This window comes from Condylura cristata, unplaced genomic scaffold (assembly GCF_000260355.1).
Source record: "Condylura cristata isolate star-nosed mole 26May11 unplaced genomic scaffold, ConCri1.0 scaffold00024, whole genome shotgun sequence".
NCBI lineage: Eukaryota > Metazoa > Chordata > Mammalia > Eulipotyphla > Talpidae > Condylura > Condylura cristata.
Window position 1 is genome coordinate 14,558,304 of NW_004567125.1, and position 24,513 is coordinate 14,582,816.

The 24,513-nt window shown below is 33.3% G+C and overlaps 1 protein-coding gene across 3 annotated transcripts in view; it reads left to right on the forward strand.

Moving 5' to 3' along the window:
• Window positions 1-24,513, forward strand: part of DCAF6 (DDB1 and CUL4 associated factor 6) — an 88,782-nt gene that overhangs the window by 49,016 nt on the left and 15,253 nt on the right. For 2 of the 3 annotated variants that reach the window (XM_012728994.1, XM_012728992.1), the window contains 5 exons: window positions 4,176-4,235; window positions 16,114-16,231; window positions 20,571-20,686; window positions 21,886-21,978; window positions 22,186-22,513. In XM_012728994.1, the coding sequence (XP_012584448.1) occupies window positions 4,176-4,235; window positions 16,114-16,231; window positions 20,571-20,686; window positions 21,886-21,978; window positions 22,186-22,513 (715 nt within the window). The remainder of the gene's footprint in view (window positions 1-4,175; window positions 4,236-16,113; window positions 16,232-20,570; window positions 20,687-21,885; window positions 21,979-22,185; window positions 22,514-24,513) is intronic. The other variant, XM_012728993.1, reaches the window with a different exon arrangement.

The following is a 24,513-nucleotide window of genomic DNA, read 5'->3' on the forward strand; positions in this document are numbered from 1 at the left end:
AATGGAAGAAGCCTGATTCTTGTTAGGCTACATAGAATATTGTATATTTAGTTACCAGTATTTCTTGGCAATTGAGAACTAAAACATCATTCCAAGATACCAAATAATGTTTCAAATGAGCTATATAAGATACATATTAAAAGATGTTCAAAAAGTGGTTTTCCTTTTCTTTGTAGCTGTGAAGTCTTGTGGAGTTTCATGTGGAAGTTCTACTATAAAAGTGAAACTGTTGTGATTTCAGCATAAAGAGTGATAACCACCTGCTGTCCCTCATACTACCTCTGAGACACTGTACTCTCCAAATCAAAAAATTTCCAAACAGAATTTTGTCACCTACAAATGATAACTCTTAACTAATCTCCAAAAATTTCAGTTTTCAAACTCAGAATATATTACTTTAAAATATTTTTACTTTATTTCGTTTTTAAACTGATTTTTTTTAGGCTTTTAAAGAATCTACCCTAGAAGAAATGAGAAACATTTTTTTTTTCAGTGAAAACTTTTGTTTTTCTATTATGAAGACTTGAATTTGCCTTTATCAAATCTCTGCCTACCTTGGGCAGGTCATTTAGCTGCTTTATGCCTCAGTTTCTCAACTACTGGTTTATTTAGCTAGTACAGCCTGTCATAATTTATAGAGATGGCATAAGGATCGGGTAGTGCTACTATATAAATTTTGTATTCCTCAGAACTGTACATATAATAAATGTACAATCTTATATCTTTCACTTCCTACCTCAGAATGGCCTCTTATCAAGGTCACATAAAGTTGATAGCATCAAGGGTTTTTAATGAGCTGTATGTGTGTTTATCAAATGAATGCCATGAACAGATGTGGCAAAGGCATTCAACATATAGCTGATTTTAAACCCAACTCTTTTTTTCCCTTCCAGGTCCCCTGAAGTCATGGGTTGCTGGCTCCTGCTCAGAGTGACAACACCCTGTGGAGTCTGCTGGTACTGGCCCAACCACCACAGAGCCCCACTGGAGCATGGAGCCAGCCTAGAGAGGGTCAGGTAGGAACTGTTTTTTCATTTTATGGCACAGTTTTGCCTATTGGAAAAGAAGTAATTTTTCTACCCCAAGAGGGTATAAAATATTCGTGATTACTTTTCATAAGGGCTTTTCAAAACTGAGCCATATTTGAAAAAATCAGCACTTACCCGATCCTATATGAGCGAGCAAGTTCTATACAACATCAGACCCCCTATAGTCCATGTAGCACTTTCCAAATGGGTACACTTGATCCATGTTTTTGCTGTTTAAAACTTGACAGTTAGTAAAGCTGATGTAGTGTTAACCTAGTTTTTCAGGCACTCCTACATTCAGTGACAAAGTCCTGAGCAGGTAGGGATAAGCAGCCTCTTAGACCTTCAACAGGGGAACATGTTCCATATTTTTTGAAATATATTTCCTGTTGTTTATTTTTCATTTAGTAACATGTTTCTGAAAAATGGCAAGTAATAGTATTAATTGATCTTTTTTTTATCTGTTTCCTAAATTTAGTTTACATGGATTATCTTAAATGAAGACTACATGATAGATACACTGATGGCCACCATTTTACAGGTGGAGAAACTGAGACTTAGAGAAGTTAAATAACTTGTCTGGGATTTTATTATTACTGAGTAGAAAAGCCAGATTTGAACCTAGGGAGAGACTGAAGAGCCCTTGATGATCCCTTGATATTTACCTTTTTCTTTCTAAAGCTAAAAAAATGCTGTATCAAAGGACTACAGACTTACCTCAAGACCAAATGCAAATTTTGAGGAAATATAAAGTAATTGAACATGAAACACTTTGAGCTTAGTACTGATTGAGCTTTTGCTTAAATTTTACATCTACCTTAAAAATAATATTATAGTTCAAAAATTTCCAGCAATTGACCAGTCATACTGCATTTTATAATAAAAGTTTTTTAGTATTAGTTATTCTGAGGTTTTTACTATTTGGAAGTATTTCTATAAGTTAGAAGTTGTGGGATTTAAGAATGTCTGAATTATGAACACATCATTAGGATGTTCATGTGATAGGAAACAGGAAAGTAGTTGCCTGGTACCCAAGTTTTAAAGTAGAATAGAAAATTAGGAGCAAATAGTATTTCTTTGCAAAGATTGGTCCTCAGGATAGGAGGAATAGCAAATAATATTACAGATATACACAACATTGTGACAAACTGTAAATTATAAAGGGAAACCCTTTTAGTTTAATACTATCAAAGCATAAACTTCAACAGTTTAATGGATATAACAGCATCTAGGCCCTTAATCTTTGTATGTTTTAGAGATTTTATCCCTTCCAAAATTTTATTTAAAAAATTATTTAAATTTTTTAAATGGTGCACATTATTTCATATGATTTGCATATTTTATAGTATGTATGGAAAAATTAAATTTTAAGATTAAGAATAAGATTGCTTAGAGAGTTGATAGTTTTCAAATAGCTCTCAGTTATTCAGCAAGAACACAATGAAATGTAAAACAAATCCAAAGAGATAAAAAAATATTTTATAACAGACTTTCTATTAATACTTTCACTATGACTTATGTTTTCCTCACCTTAAGGAATGTAATTTTGGTTTCCTCTACAAGCTTCTTATCTGTTCTTTAAAAACAACATAGGTTTTTAAAATTCCTCAAACCCTGAAATGGACAAATAAGAAGAAATTTTATAAAGAAAATAAAGCATGGTGGATTAGGAAATTGAAATATTAGCATTCCTACTTTATTTCCTGGGTAGTAAAGAATTGTTGAACTGAACATACTGATGAACTGGTGATAAATAAGTATACATGAAAGCTGTGATTGAAAGGATGCTGATGTTTTATCAAAGTCAAATGAGCAAACGGTTATATCAGAAGGTAGACAATTTAAAATTGATATAAGTAATCCCAGTAGCTGTATTCAAACGTAGATGTGTACATGTAGAAACAATCAAGTAATATAAAATTACTGAGAATCCAGGATATACTGAAATACTTCTCTCCACTTAAGAGCACTTTTAACTCAAAGTATCTACTTTTAAGGGAGTATAAGCTATTATGAGAAGAAACTGGTGATCAACCCAAAATACAAGGTTTTTGTTTTAATAACATTTGCTAAAGACTAGAGTCTAGGGATTATTCTTATTTTTTGGGAGAACTATGCTTACTGTCCACACTACCTATTTCCTATAGTCCTACTGAGGCTCAACTAAGCCACTTCCCACTTGTCCCCCAGTGCTTTGTCCAATTACTGGGCCCTTAGGGCAAAAAAGAAGAGAGAAGCTTAGGCCTAAAAATGTTGTGACTTTCCCTATGTCGTGGAGCTAATTATTATCAGAACCAGGCTTAGAATCAAAACTTACAAACCCCAGACTAGTGCTGTTTCCATTTAATCATAGTACTTTTCCTTATATCAGTATTTTCAAATAAGAGAATCCATTTACTAAAAAAAAAAAAAAAAATTACTTAGAAACTCAGTCTATAAAAAGGGTAAAAATACATTATTTTATTTGAAGCCAAGGTGGAAAGCATAAAGCTCAGGCCATTAAGCTATTTCTTTGCCTCTCTTTTCCTTTTCCCACCAGGTACCTAAAGAAACCTAAGCCTTCACAGAGTACAGATTTAATATGCACAACATATAAAAGAAAGTTTTTAAAGTTATCTCTGTTTCTGTAATGGTAATGACTTCATTGAATATTTCTCTTGCAAATCATTTTCTTGCTCTAACATTTTCACTTGAGCTCCTTTTGTAGCTCAAGATATGACAAACAACATTTAGCAAAGTACAGTGAGCAGTTCATTTCATGCTTTGAATCCTCCAATCCAGAATAGAAACCATCTAAAGGATTGGAGAGGGGTTTGAGAAGGGAACAAGTCTTCCATTTAGCAAAGAAGATACCCCATTTCAATTTTATCTACCTTGCACCTTGTGCCTGTGCTAAATGATTTTGATAAAAAGTATGTGCATGGAAATCGAGTATTTTCCAACTTGTTCTCAAAGTTGCTAAATGCTTGCCTGGAATAACATCTTAAGCACATGGCCCTGCTTGCTGACTGCTTGGGAGACACACCACGGTACTTACCTCTATTCCCCACCCTTATACATTTGTTTCTTAAGCTTAAAGATGATCATGACATTGCTGTGCAGTTTTCTGCTGCTTACTTTTAAGTTGAAATCTCATTTTTGTTTCAGATTCTCCTTCTTCTGTGGTTAACAAACAGCTCGGATCCATGTCACTTGACGAGCAACAGGGTGCGTGAACAGGAGATGTGCTATGCCCATCCAGCCATAGTTTTATTACAATGCATAAATTAAGCTCTCTGTCATTTTTTCATAGCATTTCACTTTGATTATGGTCTAACAGTCAATATTTTGTGGGCTGAATTATTCTAGGTGGTATTGTACACAAAGGACCTCCTTGGACCACAAATTATTTTCTAGAAAGCTAAGTTAACGTCTACCTTTGGTTCTTTATGACAAATTATAATTCTTTTCCATTAACACAGTAGTATAGCATATATAAACTAAGTCCATTTACAAAAAATTTTAGGTGTCTATTATGAAATTGTGTAGAACTAGGAAGTGAGATTAGCATATTACCTAGAGGCTACTTTAGAAAAGGTTTGGAACATAGTAATATTCTGTGCTACTATAAATACATTGCTGTAGTAATGAAACTTATCTCATAGTCAAATTCCTGGTAGCTTTCTATAGGGAATGCAATTATGAACCAGAGATAAGTTCCAAAGCCTCCAATCATCAGGGAAATAGCCTCCACTTCTTGAAGGAAAGAGAGGTATGGAATCACCCTCAAAATCTTAAACAGAGCCTAGTGATGTGGACAGGTTAGTTATTTGTCAAGCTTTACTACTAGTAGATCAAATACAACACTGAAAGGGATTGATAAAAGAAGACATTCTGACAAGAAAGGGGCAACTAAAGAGGACAGGAAAAGGAAGCATTTTATAAGAAGCGAGTAAACAGACTGTTTTGAGTTACAGCAAATAGCACTACTCATCTCAGGATTCCCTGCAGTATTCTAATTTTGTGATACAAATGATAATGCCTAATGATAAGTCATCAGAATAAATAATACTTTTCTCTCTAGTAAAAGACAGACAGCTGATCATGTAATTGATTTTGCAAATTTTTTCAAAAAATTTAAAGAAACCCTTAGCAATAAAGTCACAAACTTTTGTTGACTAAAAGTTTATATGGTTGGATGATTCACTTGTCAGCATATTGGGGTAAATATTGCTGAAGTTCCTGACAAATTCTTTATGTATTTCTGGTCTTATTCTTGTAGACTAGATATAACAACTATTGCTATAGACTTTTCTGTTCTTGAGAATGAATGAATGAATGAATGAATGAATTGGTAAATGAATTTGAGAACTAAATCATTAAACCTGTTTTTATATTTACACATGTATTGTAGAACTATTAACAATAAAGAATACTTATTTTTATTTAGACAGTTTAACACAAAATATAGTACCATAGTGTACTTTATTATACTATTTTTTAAAATGTTTTCTAATCAGATAATTTTTTGTGTGTGTGAGGATATATGAATGTAATACTATCTCTCTACCAGAGAGGGATGTGTAGCCAAATTTGTATTCTATTTACTAGCAGAATAATTTCCAGAAAATTATGTTTAATACTTTATTCCATTTATTTTGGCGCTGATGATATGATCTGGGATATAACAGAAAGAGAAAAATAAAGGATGACCCCCAGATTTTTGGCATCAATGCCTAAGTAAATGATGATGGTAGACAAGTTTAGGAACAAGAGGTCCCTTGTTTATTTGTCCATGTTAAATCTGAAATATCTTTTAGTCATATCAGTAGAGATACTGTATAAAAGATCAAATATTGTGTAGGTTTGGCAGAAGCTGCATCGTTATAGCCCTTCATCAATATAGGAACTATAAGGCCTATAAAATGTAAGGACTGTTAGGCTGTAAAAAGTCACTGAGCAGAATTCCTGAGCTTTTATATACCTTTTTATTCAGCATGGTCACATCTTTTAAAATATTGGTGACTTCCTATTGTAGGCTTGTATTGTCCCTGGAGAAACTGCCCACCATCATCTTTCTCACATGGGGTAGTATAACCTATGAACTGGTGTGTCACATCTACTCCATTATTACAATCTATTCTCTACCAAGAGCTGTAGTAAACTTTTCAAAATATTGTAAACGTCATTTACCCGTAAACACCTTTTAACTGTGTTCCTTGACCTTTCGAAACAACAATCTATACTTTGTCTTACAGAGACCTACTCCACCTGGCTTAATGTCTCCAACCTTCTCTCAGGCTCCTCTTCCCTTGCTCACCTAAGCTCTTGTCTAACAGGCCTACATTCAGTTCTTCTAACACTGTAAGCTTCTTTTTCCTCTCAAATCCCTTGTATATGCTTTTGATAGTAACCAAACTATTTCCCTTCAGCAACTTCTCATCAAATCTCACTTAGATACCACTTTCTCAAAAATAATAGGACCTTCCAACCTGAAGTAGTTCTCTCTTCCTTTTCTTTATAGTCTGCTATTTTCCTTTGTGCATTTGTCAAAATTTATACCATGCATTTAGGTGATTGTTTAATACCTTTCTTCACTTTCTTTAGATATTTTCATTCAATATAATATACTCAGTGCCTACCACTTTATCTGTTATACACTAAACATATTTATTGAATGAGTAAGTAATTAGTGTAATAATTAGTGAGATACTATAGAAATTATTTCAGCTTAGGGGAAACATGACACATGTATTGGAAAGATCAGTATTACAGAGGATTATATAATCAGTATTACAGAGGATTGATTGGGAGGGAGTAAGATTGAAAACAGCAAGATCAAGTCAGAGGTTGTTGAAATAGTTCAGTTGAGAGATTGTGAATAACTAGAATAACTAGAATAACTAAGGTAGTAGTGCTGGGAAATGGGAAGAATAGACAGTTTTTTTTTAGTCCCTCTGCCTGCTGTGTTTGTGCAGGCAATTCTTTTTTTGTTTTCCTTTTTCTAATAAACCTGTCCTTTTGAAATGTAAAAAGAAAGAAAGAAAAGATACATTTCAAAGTTTTTTAAGAGACAAAGTTGATAGAACTTTGAGATTTTATTAATTAAAACCGAGAGAATCATGTCCAGGTACCTTCAAAGGGTAATAGAGATACCATCAACAAAGATAGGTATTTGAAGCCAGAGAGAAGTTCCAAATAGAAACTGGTTGATACCACCCTGTGAAGTAATATCCATAACAGAAAGGACTGTTGGTATGTGGGTGATTCAGTAAACTCAGCTAAACAGGAAAAGGTAGAAGAAAGTTAGTGTTTGGGAAAGGGCTTGTAGTTTCAAAACTGAGTGGAGATTCTGTTTTTAATATAAAAGGATCTTGTAGAAGAAGTTAAAAACACTTTAGCTATCCTTGATGCTATTTCAAGTTTCACCTTTGTCAAGACCTTTTTCTCCATCTTACTGTGTACTGGGAAAAGTAGTGTGGGTAATTAGTTTCCTTCCTAAGAATCTATCTCTGACTTACTGTTGTCTAAGCATACTTTAGATTACTATTTCTCCTCTTTTTTTTTTCTTTTTTAAGATTTATTTGTGCATACAGAACTGGGGTACAGGCCAGAGAGGCAGGGCCAGTGAGAGGATTCACTAGAGACAGAGAGGGGAGCAGAACAGGCTGACTGATGAAGTACACTGCTGAGGGGAGCAGCAGGCAGCCGGCGGGTCAGGAGAGGTCTGCCACACCACCATGTGGTCACCTCAGGGGCAGGCAGGGTCGAACTCATGCCAAAGTGGCTTTAGCTTCTTAGTGCTGTGTTTTAACCTGCTGCGCCACCAGAGAGGGCCTATTATTACTACTTTTAAGGAGACACTAATACATTCTTAAAATTGATAATTCAGTTTTATGTGAGCTAAAAATACCCACTATCTTCCAGATGCTCAGAAGCTATGCTTTATATATATGCACACAGACATAAAATACTCCTGCTTGCCTCAATAAATATATTTTTTATCAAAACACTTTTTAAAGAAATTATAAAAAACAAAATGTACATTGTTTTTATCTTGTTGTAAAATACTTTCCAATAGTCTTCAAATTGAAGGCTGTGTGTTCATACATTGTCAGCCCCTCCATGCTAATTAGAAGCAACTTGAAAAACAATGACATGTCAGGCATTTTGTTTAGTTTGAAAAATATGTTTTGATGACACATTATGGTTTTACTTTTCACTTATATCTCTTAATTATGTCATGCCAATTGCACTGTAAGGGGAAAAATACCCTCTTCTGACATATTTTGCCTGTTTATATTATGAAAACTGACAAAATTTTTCTCTTAAAATTCTTAAGCCAGCATTTTTTCTTATTTTTTAAGACAATAAAAAAATAATAAAAGATACCTTTGAGCTTGACACTTGATTATTTCGAGGTATAAGAAAATAATTTACCATGATTTAAAATTTTGGCCGTGACTAGAATAAATAACTTTATATCTTTTCAGTGATAATCATTAAGTGGAATTTAATAATGCTGTTAAATTTGAAATGTTTACCTGTAGGCATTTATGAATCTGTCAGATTAATAATTTCTAGATTGAAAGATATATAAATGCTAATACATAAGTTTTAGAAATAGAAATGTTAACTGTTCACATATATTATTATATACATGTGTAGACTTTTTTTCATGTAATAAAATTTTTAAAGAGCTGTGTAGATTATCAGAAACCAATAAAACAAATTTTACTAATTCTACTAGGATAGTTTGGGATATGAAAAAATTGAACTGTTCAATTGAAATTTCATTTTAGTGATATACTGATAATATACCTATCAATAGGTAATATTTATAGCAATTAAGTATACTTTGATAATTCTAATCTTTATTAATTCACTATCTAATGATTATGCCTTTTATGATGGAAATATAAATTCATTATTCATCACATTGGAATATATCTGTAAATGCTGTATTTTAAACTCTAGAAAAGAAATGTCAGTGAAATCAGACTCATTCTAGATTTTTCATATTCCTTAGAACTTTTTATCACTTAGTTGTTTAGATTGAAGTAACTAGTCTCCTTTTCCCCCCAACTACTAAGTCTAGATTCTTCTTTTTGGTGATATATTTGGTCTTTTAGAAGTTAAACCCTATTTAATTTTTACTATGTATGTTCATTGTTTCACTGTCTACTGTTCAAGTCATTATCCAGAACTCCAGTTGTTTCTTAACTCAAAATTGTTGATGATGAAAACTACTGACATTTATTAGTTTTTCCTATGTGACTGGCATTCAATGTTAAGAATTTCCAATGCATCCTCTCATTCATTCTGATTTAATGAGATGAATAGTATTATCCTCAATTTACTGATAAAGAAACCAAGATGCTAAGAAATATGTAAAGACAAGTAAAATAAATAACTAAGCCTTATTTGTATATTTGTTTCATTAACTTATTGCTATTTAAATGCCAGTCTGCCTTGTGGAAAGAACTGGGCTCTGCACTAGGATGCATGAGTCAGTAAAGCTAGTACTCCTTGTACTTTGCATAGTTGATTAACAACACTAATAGTATCACTGATTAACCAGAATAACAACAGCATAGACATCATATTTTCCTTGTGCCATATTACTTAGAGCAGTTTTTATATGCTAATTTACTTAACTCACTACAACCTTATATATAGGTACTATTATTGTCCTTATTTTTCAGATGAGGAAACTAAGGTGAAGAGAGATTTACAAGCTTGCCTAAAGGTCACACCTTAATTGTCTCTCAGAAGCCTGGCTGTAGTATCTATGGTCACAACTATGTTGCTTTGCTTAAACTAAGAGTAAAAATAGAGATGAAAAAAAAAAAATGTGTTGAGTATTACAAAAGAAGAAATAATGTTGCATAGTGGAAACATATAAGAAAAGTCTTCATCTCTCCTGGTAGGGGAGCAAAAATGCACCCCTCTGGACAATTAAGCTGAGATCCGAAAGATGAGTATGCACGAGATAGGTGAGTGGGTAAAAGACAGATGAATAGCATGTGCTGAAGCTGACAGAATCACAGTGGAAAATGGCTAGAAGGATCCTCGGGTGGCTAGCGTGCTATGGCTTCAAGAAGTGGATAGCGCCAAGATTGAGAGGACCTTTTGAATATTTTAAGATTTTCAATTTCATTTTAAGAGCAGTAGAAAGCTGGTGAGCATTTACAATAGAGGGTATGGTCTGATCTGGTTGGTTCTGCTAGAGTATAACTAGAGTTTCTTCTGATAATAGGTGCTGACCTGATCATGTAAGAAGGTAGAGAGATATGAACACATTCAGTATTTTGGATGTAGAATAAACAGGATTTGATGATAGATTGAGGTAAGGGATTGAGAGTCCAGATTATAAATTGTAGTAACACTTCAGAATTTATGCATGTGGATAGTTTAGTAATGGCAGACTGATTTGGGAGAACGCAAAAAATGTTTCTCCTCATTTTATACATGTATTTGTGGTGGATTGGGAGAGATACTGGTGGAAATTAGCAGATTTTTCTGTTCACTGCAAGGATAACTATCCTAAGGTTTGACTATAGTCAAACCTTAAATAGGTAATCCTGCAAAAGGCATAAGGTATGAGAGGGTATGTAGAGGGAGGTGGATCACGTGCTTGGTTTTGAGTATGCCGAATAGATCTGTGTGACTTACCCAAGTAGGACAGTATCTTGGGCAATTAATTGTAGAATTTTGAAAAGATGCTATGGCTAGAAAAGTAAATTTGAAAACTTTTTGCTTATAGATGGTCCCTGAAGCCATGAATTAGATGAAATCAAACTAGATGAAAATAAAAGGTTAGAGGAGTGAGTAGAATATCTAAAACATCTCAGAAAATATCCAGAATTAAAGACTTTGCTAGAGAAAAATCTTATAAAAAAGACTGAGAAGGAGCAATTAAAGGACAGAGGCAAAGTGAGGGACAATGTAGTGTCATCAGAGCAAGATAAGAGAAATTTTCAAATACAAGAGAGTTTATTTGATGCTAAATTTGATGCTAATGGATTCTAAAATTTCTGTGTTAAATTAGTCTACATGGTTGATCCATTCGCGAGAGAATTGCACTTGATTGACAGAGGCCAGATTAGAGCAGAAGACGAAGAAATGAATATGAGAAGTAAGAAAAGCATTTCAAAACAAATGAATAAGGACAGTAGCTTTAGGGAAAGTGGTAGAAGAGTATGTTCTTCCAAGTCTTGTCTGATTTGTTCATTTTTATTTATTTATTTATTTGTAACTGGAGTATAGGCCAGAGGTGCAGGGATGGTGAGAGGATTCACCAGAGACAGAGTAGGGAGCAGAACAGGACAACCGAAGAAGTATACTGCTGAGGGAGCAGCCGGAGGGTCAGGAGAGGTCTGCCACGCTATGTGGATCACCTCCGGGACAGGCTGGGATCGAACTCATGGCTTTAGCTTCTTAGTGCTGTGCTTTAACCTGCTGTGCCACCAGGGAGGGCCCTCATTTTCATTATTTAATCAGCATGTAACTTGACAGGTTTGGATTTTTTTTTAAACCATATACCTAAGGAAACAATAAAAAGAGATAATGGATGAAGAATTTGGCAAGGCTTATTTGCCAAATTGGGTGAAATATTTTCTCTTTTATCCTTAAGTTCTCTTTGAGGGTGAAAGTGAACTATGAATTGGAGACTTTAAGACTTTCCCTTCTGTATGAAAAGAGAACGTAGGTAGCAGAGATAAAATGATGACATTACAACCTATAGTAAATAGCACTGGGAACATAGAACTAGACACAGTCTTTATCTGTATGTATCCATATTCATATTTAAGTTCATTCAAGTATCTGTTATGTCATGGAAAGTTCTTAGATTAAAATTATTGTAGTTAACATAGAGGTTGAGTTTTGATTGTAGAGAATTCTTATTCCTGAAGATTATATAGTAGAGATTTTGTAATATCAGTACTAAAGTTTTACTTTGTTTGATTTTGAAGTTCATAAAAAAAGTTAGCTTTTTATATTTTTAAAATTAAATTAATTATCAGTGAGAATACTCATTTTTAAAATAAAATGCCTTTCCTCACAGTCATCTCTGTGGTACATAGGTGTTCTTTGTTAGAATCTTTTCTTAGAAATTGTTTCCTAGAATTAGAATGTTCTTTCTTATACAAATTAATGGAAAAACTGAATATCCATTGCATTGCTCTAGAAACTATATTTGAGAAGTTTGCCCCTTTTTCTGTGTAAGCCAAGTATTGAGCTGCAGAATTTGGAGGAGATAGTTGAACTTTCAGATTTGAACTTTAATTTGACATTTGCTGTAATGGAATGAGGACTGTTGCCAATTTGTTATATAATAGAAAACGCCTTCGGTAGAGAATATTTTATTTCAATACCATCCATACATTGAAGCTACTAATTGTGGAGTGATGTGGAAAATGGTTGTTATAGTGACTCCGCACCAGGAGACTTTTATTCTTCCATCATGTTTCTAGAGGAAGAAGCAGGAGTTCAGTCTCTGCATAGCTCTAGATGAGCGAACGTAGTTTTCTAATACTCTGATGCCAAAGTGTAAGTTTGGCCACCAGAACTTTTATCATTATATAATGTTGCTGGTAATAAATTACACATCATTTCTGAGCAATAATAACACCAACAATTGATATTTTTTAATTAAAAATTTAAGCAATCTTTTTTACTTGGAATTCAAGTTGTTTCCTGAATAGTATAGTAAGAACACCAGAGAAGTCAAAAAGGATAATTTTTGTATTTAGTAATACTCCATAAGTCACAGTTGTTACATTTTCTAGTCACTTGTGTGTTTAGGTGAAGTTCTAAACTCCAGATCTCTACTTGTAAGCACAATATTTCATTAATATATATCTGTTCATTATGTAAGCCTTTGAATAATAGTTTTTAGAATGTGTTTGATGTTTCAACTTCTAGAAAATAGAGCAAATTAGGGGAAATTTAAATGGTTACAAATATTTTTTAAAGGAAATAAAAATTTTGTAACTATGTTCTATTACACATTTGTAACTTAAAATACATGTTTTGTTAGAAAGAAGTTCTGTGTTCACTAGTAAGTCATAGATTACATTTCTGCAAAAATTCACTGATTATGTAGTAGTAAAGTTGGAAGAGTGAAATGGAACAGGGCTAGGTGATGAATCTAAACCTGGGGTATATGCTCCCATGTGCGGCAGGCTCAGCATTGTGTAGGATTTCTGTCATCCTCTTTATGTGTTGCTACAAAGAGATAACTAGACTCAGAGGTCTGGAGGGCTTGTAGCTCACTACAGTATGTATGTTTATAGAGCAATTGGTCAGTTTTACTCAGGACTGCTGAGCTTCTTTCTTTTTTTTTTGACAACTGAGTTTCTTAAAAAATGAACAAATTCGGGCCCTCCCTGGTGGCGCAGTGGGTTAAAGCACAGCACTGAGAATCTAAAGCCGCTTCCGCATGAGTTTGATTCCCGCCTGCCCTGGAGGTGACCACATGGTGTGGCAGACCTCTCCTGACTTGCCCGCTGCTCCCCTCAGCAGTGTACTTCTGTGATCTCCCTGTTCTGTTCCCCACTCTGTCTCTGGTGAAGCCTCTCACCACCCCTGAGCCTCTGGCCTGTACCCCAGTTCTGTATGCACAAATAAATAAATCTTTAAAAAAAAAAAAGAACAAATTCTTTCATTTCATAAATGAATATTATTTTGTTTTTTATTTCCATGATTTGTATATGCAGATTTATTCACAGGAGATAAGAATAGTAACTGTAGTAGATATCATAAGGGAGAAGTTTTAGTTAACAGTCTCAGAAACAGTTACTTTTGTTTTGTTTTAAAGATTTATTCATACAGAACTGGGGTAAGGCCAGAGATGTGGAGGGTGAGAAGATTCACCAGAGACAGAGTGGGTGGCAGAACAGGCAGATCAACAAAGTACACTGCTGAGGGGAGCAGCAGGCAGGTCAGGAGAGGTCTGCCGCACCATGTGGGTCACCTCTGGGGCTGGCGGGGATCGAACTCACACTAAAGTGGCTTAAGCTTCTTAGTGCTGTGCTTTAACCTGCTACGCCACCAGGAAGGACCCCATTGTTGCTTTTGTGAGGGAGTAGAAGGCGTAGGAAAAAGTGGTGTATAAATTTAAATATTTTCTATATTATTCTGAAATCTTAATAACTCTTTGTTTTTAATGTCCCTAATGTCATAACATTTAATCATCTATAAACTGTTTCTCTTATTTTTCTAAAAAGGGACATTTTGATATGCAAAAGCAGCTTTTCAAATTCAATCCTACAATTCTCTCATATCTGCTTTTGCATTGTTTCTTCTTTGCTTTAAAGGAAACATAAATAGAAAGCACTTTATAAAATGTGTCAGATAGTGAAAGAACTAATTCCAGCTCTGCCTCTTAGTTTTCTTGATTCCAGTCTTTCAGCTATCTGTTCTTGTCAATTCCAGATGCCTAAAGATGAGATTTACTTTGTTGGCAGCAAAACAAAAATTTCAGCAGTAATACAAAGACTAAGGGAAAGGGATATGTGGACAAATTACTAAAAACAGTAAATATTCCAAAGACAGTCAGGAGAAGGACAGGTTTCTCTAAGAGTCCCAGGCTTGATAATTTTATGTGAGGTCTGATAATTCAGTTACTTTATCAGAATGCCATTTGGCAAAATACTTCCTTCAAAACTCTAATTGGAGTACTGAATCTTTGAAAGTTTAATGGATTGTTAATTTATTTCCAACAGCTATTTGAATTTAGTTAGTAGTCAAAGGCATAGTGGTAATTTAGAAACAAAGTAATTTTATCTTTTGAGATACCAGCTTTGTAACTCATTTTTATTTTCAAGTAACAGCATTATAGGACAAAGTATCTCATGAGGTAGAAGTGATACTCCTGAGTTTTATTATCAGTTTGATTCCTTATCTTTTGGAGAGAATTTTTTATCCTTTCTACTGTATTTGTATTTTAAATCTGGTTCATTATGCTCTCCCAGGATAGAATTTATTGAATGCCTAAAGATATGTTCTTTATTACAATTAAAATGGGCCTACTGACCAAAAAACCTGAGTAATTTGGTTTTATTGTTATAGCTTTTTTTTCAAGACAGGAAGATTATTGTTAATACTATTATTTTAGTCCTTCAACTGGTATGAAGAAAGCAGTTCTCTCACAAAAGAGCTTTCTATCTTTAAGCTGCTGCAGAAATGTTACGTGTTTGCTATTGCCTCAGTTTGTATTCTATATTTATATCAATGGTCCCCCAAACTGTACTCATCATAAAAAGAAAATTTTTTAAATCCCTCTTTAATTTTTCTTTGACTAGCCATGAACCTTTTTTTTTATATGGGATGGGTTGTTGGTATTGATTTCTCTACACTTTCTTGATTTTCCTTGCCATTTTACAGGATTTAATACATGGAGATAGTTGTATATCAAGGAAATTACCTATATTCTCTTATCGTAAACTGTAATTTCTATTATGTAGAAAACAAATTACTTACAAGATTAGTCAGGAGAAGATGAAATAAATAAAAACAAATGCTCTTATGACAGAGTTTTCAAACATCAAGCATAGTGAATTTTCTTTTCCCTTTACCCTTAAGAGTGAAGGGTTTAATCCTGCTCTATATTATAAACTTGTAAATTTGAAAGAACAGAAGGAATTTGATAGTATTTAATTGCAGCAAAGTTTTTACTGAACAAACCTTTTTCATTGTATATCTTGGTGTTTCTGAAGGAGCCAATGCTAGTTATTATCATTGCTCTACCAACTGAAGAATAAAATTATAAACATTCCTTAAGAGTACCATTTTATAACATATGTCATTGCATGTTAATAATCTTTGATTCCCAAATGACTAGTCAGTATGGTTCTCAAAGTGTGTTATTTCCAATTGAATCAGAAGGAATCATGTATACAAAGCTAGAATTTGATGCAGTGCCACTTTAAGATATAAATAGTAATTCTGTGACACTTGCTTTTGAACTTTAAGTGAGAACCATGACAGACATAAGGAAAAATGTCAAGGACAACCTAATTTAAGTTTTATAAATTTGGGGAAATGTCATCTTTTTATTGGTTTCAGAGACTTTTTCAAATGTTTTAAACACAATTTTCAGATAACAATAATGAAATGCTGAGCCCCAAGCCAGGGACAGGTGAACCAGTTTTAAGTTTGCACTACAGCACAGAAGGAACAACTACAAGCACAATAAAACTGAACTTTACAGATGAATGGTAAGTTAATATTTTTGTAAAGATGTTTTTAGCCATTTTGTAGGATTGTATTAGATCATATTTTTAGCACTTGATCTTTGTTTTGTTTTGCTTAATGCATTGGTCCTTAGACTTTATTGTGCTTTAGAATCACTTAGAAAACTCTTAAAACAGAGTAATGGGTCTCCCACTCTCACAGTTAATTTGGAGGTGGAGTCAGATAATTTCTGTATTTCTAAAAATTTCCCAGTTGATGCTGATGTTGCTGATTCTGGGATACTACTTCTGATAGAAATTGCCTAGCAACCATTAGTACAAAAACAACCAATAATGTTTTGGAGCTTTTGTTGTTAAAGGACTTTTGTTGTTAGAGGATGAAGCTCCTAAATAGTTGTATATATGATTTTTGGTTTGAGTTTGAAAACATTGTTTTAATCAAACTGAATATGCTAAATTCTCTGTTGCATCTCTTTGACTTAATTTTATAATAATATCCCCAGGTTCATACTTTTCCCTAAATAATATAGGAAATATTCCTTCAAGTTGGCTGTATAATTGTTTTCTTAACCCTTTTTCTTTAATTAGGCACTGAATTTGTTTACTTTTTTCCCATGTAAAGCCTATTATATATCTTTGTTTGTTTGCTTTTTCCTGCCTTTAAGATAACTTTTCCAATCTTTCATACATATTTCCAGAAATGAGCTGTATTAATTCAAAATAATTGCCAAATTATTTTCAAAAATCTCTCCTGCCATTACATTTCTACCAACAGCATATGAAATCACACATTTGCTATCTCTAGGCTAATGTTCAGTATACTCATCTACTTTTAGCATGTGTATTTGATTTTCAAATAATTATTATTTGTTATTAGAAAGTTTGATTTAGTGGTTGTATAGTTTTTATTTAATGACATTTGTGATTATTGTTAATTTATCAAGTTAAAACTTACACTTAAAAAAAAATTCAAGCTCTGTGAGTTCCTTATATTTTCCCCACTATTCCATTACCTTTTTCTTAAGACAAAAGTTTTATTTAAATTTATTACTATTACTGTAGGAATATCAATATGTAGATAACATACTCTTTCTAACTTTATAATCAATTACATATTGATATAATTATATATTAATATATAATAATTATATTAATCATTTTATGACAATATATTATCCTGTATAATTGATACATTATTATATTAACATATATGATTGTACATTAATATAATTATATATTATGTCAGTATAATATATAATATATTATGTGTAAATAATATATAATAAAGTTATATATTGTTTATTAATATATGTTGATATATAGTACTATTTATTTATTCCAGCTCACTGGTTTCTACTTGTGTTTATGTGTATATGCTTTTTATATTAAAATCTCCAATTAGATAGGATTTTCAAAATTACCAAATACCTCCCATATTCTAGCAACTCTCATATTCTGGGAATGTATCAGTTGGAAAAACAGATAAATTCCTGCCCTGTTGGAGCTTATTGTAGGAGGAGACATGATAACAATAAATAAGTGAATTGTACAGTATGTTAGAAGGTGCCTAGTGCTAGTGGAGAAAATAAAGCAGGTAGATGTGATTGGGTGAACTAGGGCATCATTAAATTGACAATTGGACAAAAAAAAAATTGAAGGATAAGGAGTAAGCAGTACTTGTATCTGGGGAAGAGCATTGTAAGCAGAAAGCCAGTACAAGCACTGTGAAGCAGAAATAAAACTGCTGTGTTAAAGGAGCTTGAGGAAAAACAAAAGCAGTATAACTGGAGTGGAGCGACTGAATGAGAGTAGTAGAAGGTAAGGTCAGCCAGTAAAAGAGAATGATATTGTACAAGATAAAGGGGAGAAATTAAAAGATAGACAACTGTGTAGAGAATAGGTCATAGCAGAGATCAGGAAATCAGGAGACCAGGAAATCAGGAGACCATAGCATTAAGTGAGCTAAGAAGTGGTGGTGTCCTGTATTTGGATAGGAACAATGGAGGCAGTCAGAAGAGAATGGATTCTAGAAATATACTGGAAAGTAAAGTCAGTAGAATTTCATTATGAACCCTAGCTTTTCATCATATTTTACCCTTTTTCTTCACATATAGTTTAAGATCACAAAAGATTGTCATACTTATTCTGTTATGTCTTTCCTGTTTTATTCTCATGTTTGTATACAGGAAATATTTCTTATAGAGATCTCATCTAAGCATATTTTTAGAAGAAATTTTTAATCCTATTCTTCTTTTGAATGCTACTTTTCCGTATCTAAAAACTGACCATGAATTATTCTCTTATTCATCAGTTTCTCGTTTCTTTATCAAAAAATTAATTAGCTTTTTTCTAATTATGAAACTATTTGATGTTCATTGTTTTACAAAGACTCAAAGTATATGCAGTCTTTTTCATCTTTGCCAGTATTAGTGCTTCTTTTTTATTTTAGTTTCTTTGATGACAGTGAGGCAGTAGAGTATACTGACCCAGAGCCTGAACTCTGAACTTGACAGGCTGCTGAAACTCTAAATCCTAGTTTTCTTACCTGAAACCGGTTATATTTATTTGAATCTATAAGTTGTTGAGAAGATTTAATGAGATAATGCAGAAACAGGACATGGTATGTTTGACTGGCAGGTGATAAGCTCTAAATAACTATTAGCTACTATATCTTTTGTAAGCTACCTTTCCAGTTTCTATGGTGGTGTATATCTTTTTCTTAGTGATTTATAAGAGCTATTTGTTTATTATAGAATTAAGTCAGGATAATACCATTTGTCTTTCATTTGTTGCAAATATCTTCCCCAATTTATTGTCTGTATTTCAGCTTACTTATAGTAGCTTAGCTTCATGATTTCCCCTGTGAGCTTATACTTAGGAGTCTTATCCTTCCCAGGATTAAGGGGAAAGTTTCTTATTTTCCTCTTATATTTCTATGTTTGTATATCAAAATTGCATGTTTAGTTTTTCTACAAGTTATTTTATCGTAAAATATGACCTAGAGCTATAGCTTAATGTTTGTACCATTTATTGAAAAAATTATTCATTTCTCTGTTTTTTAAATGCCATATTAACATGATAAATAAATATTTACTTTTTTTTGTCTTTTCCACCAATGCCTCTATATTTCTATATCACTGATAATTATCATAACTACTATACACTGAGCATTTTATTTATGCCTGTATCATAGCTTTCTCAATGGAAAAAAATTGACTGTGTATCATACTAGCTTCCCTTTACCAAAATGACTAAAAAGAAATGCATGTTTATGTCAAAGAAATTTTAGAATACAGAGGAAAATAAGAAAAAAATCACTTGCAGTAATCCTGAGATACTTGACATTGGTGCTATCCTTTTTGGCATTTTCTTTGCATATACACTTATCTAGATAGACATTCTTTTAGCATTGTTATAAATTGTTGCCCTTTAGAGAAAATCAAGTCAACTTCTGCAGTTAACTTAAAGGATTTTTATAAAATCTTAGCTAAAAGTCCATGATAATTAGCATTGCCTATTACTGAATCACTGCTATTTGTCTGTTACTAATGTGTTTTAAGTTATTACTGTAACTCTTAAGTTTTATTTTTGTTGTCCACATTTATTCTAAATTTAAGAAATTGTTGACATTTCTATAAATTTAATTTTGTCTTATATGTTATATATTTTCTCCCCTTTTCAATCCTTTACACATACTACCATGATTTGTCTCAAACTACTCATTGGAAATTTACTTATTTAAATTGTGCTCTAGCCAAAAATATTAATAGAATTATGGTTATCATCAGGTAGGTATTAAAATTAAAACAGAAAACACCCTGTCCTAGAAAATCATGATGCTCAGTGACCACATTTGAAACAACAGTCCAGAGCTGAAAGTGATTCACAGGGGGCAGTACAAAGACCAGAGGAAGATCTAGACTTCTGATCAAGTATCGATTTAAAATAACCCAGAACATTAAGGTCTAAAAAAGGATGTGAGCAAAGACTATAAAATCTTTTAGGAGTTGTTATATATTTGGTATTGGTTTGGTGAACCATCTGTAGTGAAGAAAAAAAGCAAGACAATGGAGTTTGATTAAAATTCCATAGTGAGACATATCAACACACATATACAAAAGCATCAAGACAACAAAAAATTGCTCCTTTTCTGTTTTTAAGTCTTTAAAAATTGGAGTGAATTAGAATGATCACCTTCGTCTTTTAAAGTGATATCTTGTAAGTACCATTAAAATAAAGCTTATATTCTATTTATAGTCTGAAGTTTTATATCCACTTTTCTAGTTGTAAGTTATAAAAATTACCCTTATGTTCAAATTTATTAACTTCTTGGTTGGAACTACTCAACTTGTTTTGATGATAGGAGCAGTACTGCATCAAGTTCTCGAGGCAATGGGAACCACTGCAAACCTGAGGGTCAGGAGGAGCCCCTGGTCCCACAGAGCTCCATGCAGCTGCCGGAGGGAGATACTGAGACAAGTAAGGTGGTGTTTGCTTTTTTCATTACGGAACCCCAGTATCAGATATCCAGCTATTTTTCCTCTGCCCTCAATGCTGTAGTTTTGTTTCTTATTTTGTTAACAAATCACTTGACCTCTGTAGTCATCTATTACTATTGATAAATAACAGATTCATGAAGCTCTTAGGTTGTCACAGTGAAGCACAATCCTCATTGTAGCCACAAGGGTCAGGATAAGTTGTCATCACACTCAAAATGTTTAACTTGAATTATCTTTGTTTTTATAACTAGCCATGTAATCCAGAAAAATTGGCTTAATTTTTCTCAGCATAGAGGTGATTTCTGAAGTATAGGTAAAAAAAGAGGAATGAAATCATAACAAGTTGAGTTACTTCATATTTGAAATTTAATTTAGAGAATTTTTCAGGATCCCTTTCTTATAATACCTTTGTGTGGCCACTAAATGAAATTTAATGTCTTCTTAGAACTTTGAAACACAGTAACTATTCAACAAATATGTGATGAATAAAAGAATAAAATAGAGTGGAAACTTGGCTTTTGGTAGTGAACCTAATGAAGTATAAACAGATGTCGATTTATAAATGCTGTGCATCCAAAAACCTATATAATATTATAAGCCAGTGTTAAATTCAATAAAAAGATGAATAAGAAGTGAATTTTATTTCTTATTTAGTGAATAGATCCCTATTATCACAGAAATTATAAGAATTAAATATTGTAGGAAAACTGTAAATCTTAATCTCATGTGTACTGGAGTTAATTCCCAGAAATAGTATTTTTCAAGGACAAAAACAAAATTTAAGATAGTTCTTTAATATTTGTTCAAATTCATGTTAAAAGGGATAGATGCTCAGCTTTAAGTTTAGATTTTTGAAGTTTAGAAGAACTGAAAAATCAACTCCTGTCAACTGTGTTTGATAATCTAAAGCAGATATTCTTTACAGAGGAGTTGTAAAGGCCCACTCCTGGCTCCAGGAAGAGGCAGTGTGCAGAACTGCACCTCAATCCCTTTCTGCACAGTGTTTGTTTTGCATGCACACCTACTTGCACTGTGCTGGGAAGAGGATTGTCTGCATGTCGGAAGTTTCCATGACCCAGAGGGAGTTGAGAACCACTTAGCCATAGAAAAGCTAGATTGTTAAATTGGCATGTATCATTAAAAAAATTGGATGTAATGATAATTTGATTAATTTGCCAGAAGTTCCTGAAGAATCATCAGAGAATGTGACAAGATCTCAGGAAGATACATCTACAGAAGACACGACTCAGAATCGCACACTTACACAGCCAGGTAAGTTGTCATGTGGAAAAACAAGAAGCCTTTAATCTGTGACAGTCTTTCCAGAATTTGAGACCGCTTCCACATAGATGTATTGTGTAATTTTTATCTTTGTATGGGGAATTGGGCTTTATGTTAGAAAATGTCTGTCAGCTTTGAAATTACAGAAAATAATTAATGTTGCCACAGCGACTGACTGTTACTACTTTACTTCTGCAGCACAATCAGATCAATTCACATCTGAGCCATTGGATTCCAGCTCAGGGGAAAGGAATGACTTCAATCCTGATAACCCTTGTGGGGTTGCAGAAGAATCACCTTTGTCTGAAAAAGACAAAGAACCAGGAACTTCAGATCAAACAAGCACAGAGGGTGCTACCAGCCAAAATACCACCAATCCTGAGACTCAGTCTCACACAGAAGCCATTGGGCCTTTGGCTCAGGAGGACGCATCAGCTAGGGACTCTACCCTCCAGGATACAGATGACAGTGACGACGACCCAGTCTTAATCCCAGGTGCACGGTATCGGGCAGCACCTGGCGATAGGTTGGTAACTTTGTAATTAATGTGAACTATAAAAAATACATTCACAGGCTCAGTTTGATAGCACATGAAGGAATCTCTCTATTTTTGACAGTTGCTTCCTCTAAGTGCCTCTCAGTCATACAGACTCACCGAATTTTTAAAATTGCAAATGACTCCACATATTATATTCTTAAAGCAAACCATATTAAGGAGGGAATAAAAATATCTCATCTCCAGTACTTACTGGAGAGCCTGGAAAGAGAGAGAGGAGCATTCAGAATGGTCATAGATTGTTTGTGGCCTCGGGGTTACGTTTAGCTGTCAGTGCCCTGTCCACATCCTGGCCTTTACCAGGTTTGTAGATGTTTAGGTTTTTGACTCTTGTTGACCCTGGTGTCAAGGCAATGTATTCTCTTTTGAGAATACTATGTTTTTCTCTGATTTCTCCTAAACTTAATGACTCAATTTAGAAAGTGAAAAAGCATACCAAATAACAAATACTATGACTGCAATAAAAAAATTGAGTTGCCAACATGTTCATATATTTTTTCCACGTATTCTTTACGTGCTCACCAGGCTATCTTTTACTTTTTAGGAGGTAAAGTAAATCTTTTAAAGTATATTGTATTCCATACTTTTTGAGCACTATTTCTACAGTTAATGTCATCATATCTCATTGTAAGTTCTATCATCTTTCAGAGAATCAAATTTTATCTTTAAAATCCTAGCTGATAAAGGATAGTCAATCTACTTGTTTCTGTGTTTCATATAATGCTCTTTGTAAAATATTCTAACATTTCTGTCAATTGAAAACTATAATGCAAAGTTGAATATCCCATTAAAGAATTGCAGTGTTGTAATAAATCAGAGAAAAATGACTCTGTTTGAGTCTGGTGTCAGCACCAGTCAACAGGTACTTTTCTTCACTCAGATAACTTACTGTCTCTATGACTTAGTTTCCTTATCTACAAAGTGGGGTGATAATTATTGAATTGTTACAAGAATTTTTTTTTAATCATTCAATTAGAAGACCTGTCTCACATTGAGAATGTTAAAACAGTAGCTGTAGTAAACAACCAAGATATTCTGTAGAGCTACTTCTACTTGCAAAAGAATGGTTCTAGAGATAAACTGATAGAGCACTAACAACAATCCTAAACCAGTATAGTTTGCGGTTCAGTGGAACTGCCTTGTTTGGTCAAAGTATTTACTTTGCAATGACACTGTTTTTAAATGTAAACCAAGTACTCTTTCCTAATATTTATACTTACAAATTAACCATGTCTTCTCTTTATCTGCCATACATTATTTTCCACATACAGTCCTCATTCTTAGTAAAGTCAAGTGAAACTTGCTTCTGTTTCTTTCCATATTCAGAGAGTGTCCCTTACAGTATCATTGCCATTTGATGGATGGGCCTGCCACAAATTTGGCACCTGATAGCCACATTGACCCAAAAAACGCAGGCACTAAACATAGACAAGCCATCCTTTTGAGGAGAAACATCAAGGACTGCAGCCTAGAACTGCCCCACTTCACAATGTCCTCTTGTATTCAGACTTTCATGATTGGATACAGATTTGAAACTGCTTCTGGAACTATAAATGCTTTTCTACTTCTTAAAAATTAATCATATAATATTTTGCATAATCAGCTGAAGTATTTAGGCTTAGTTTGTCCTGAGTATTATTTTGTCTTATTTTATAGGATATAGTAGTAAATTTACTGAAGAGTAATAAGAAAATAATAAAATTCTTACCTCTTAGGAAACTTAATTTCTTGAAGAAGAGAAGACAAGCATACAAGCTATTTAAAATGGAAAACTGTTTTAATAAATATAAGACTAAAGAATGCTGTTTACATTTACATATATACTGAGATGATACTGAAGTGATTATAATGGCCATTTCACCGTATTTGCTTTATTCTTTCCCAGCTATTTGCCAAAATGTTGTAACTGGTGAAAAATCTTCCTTCTGACTTTTACCTACAGTTTTTTGGCTCCTAACTTCCTTAGCACC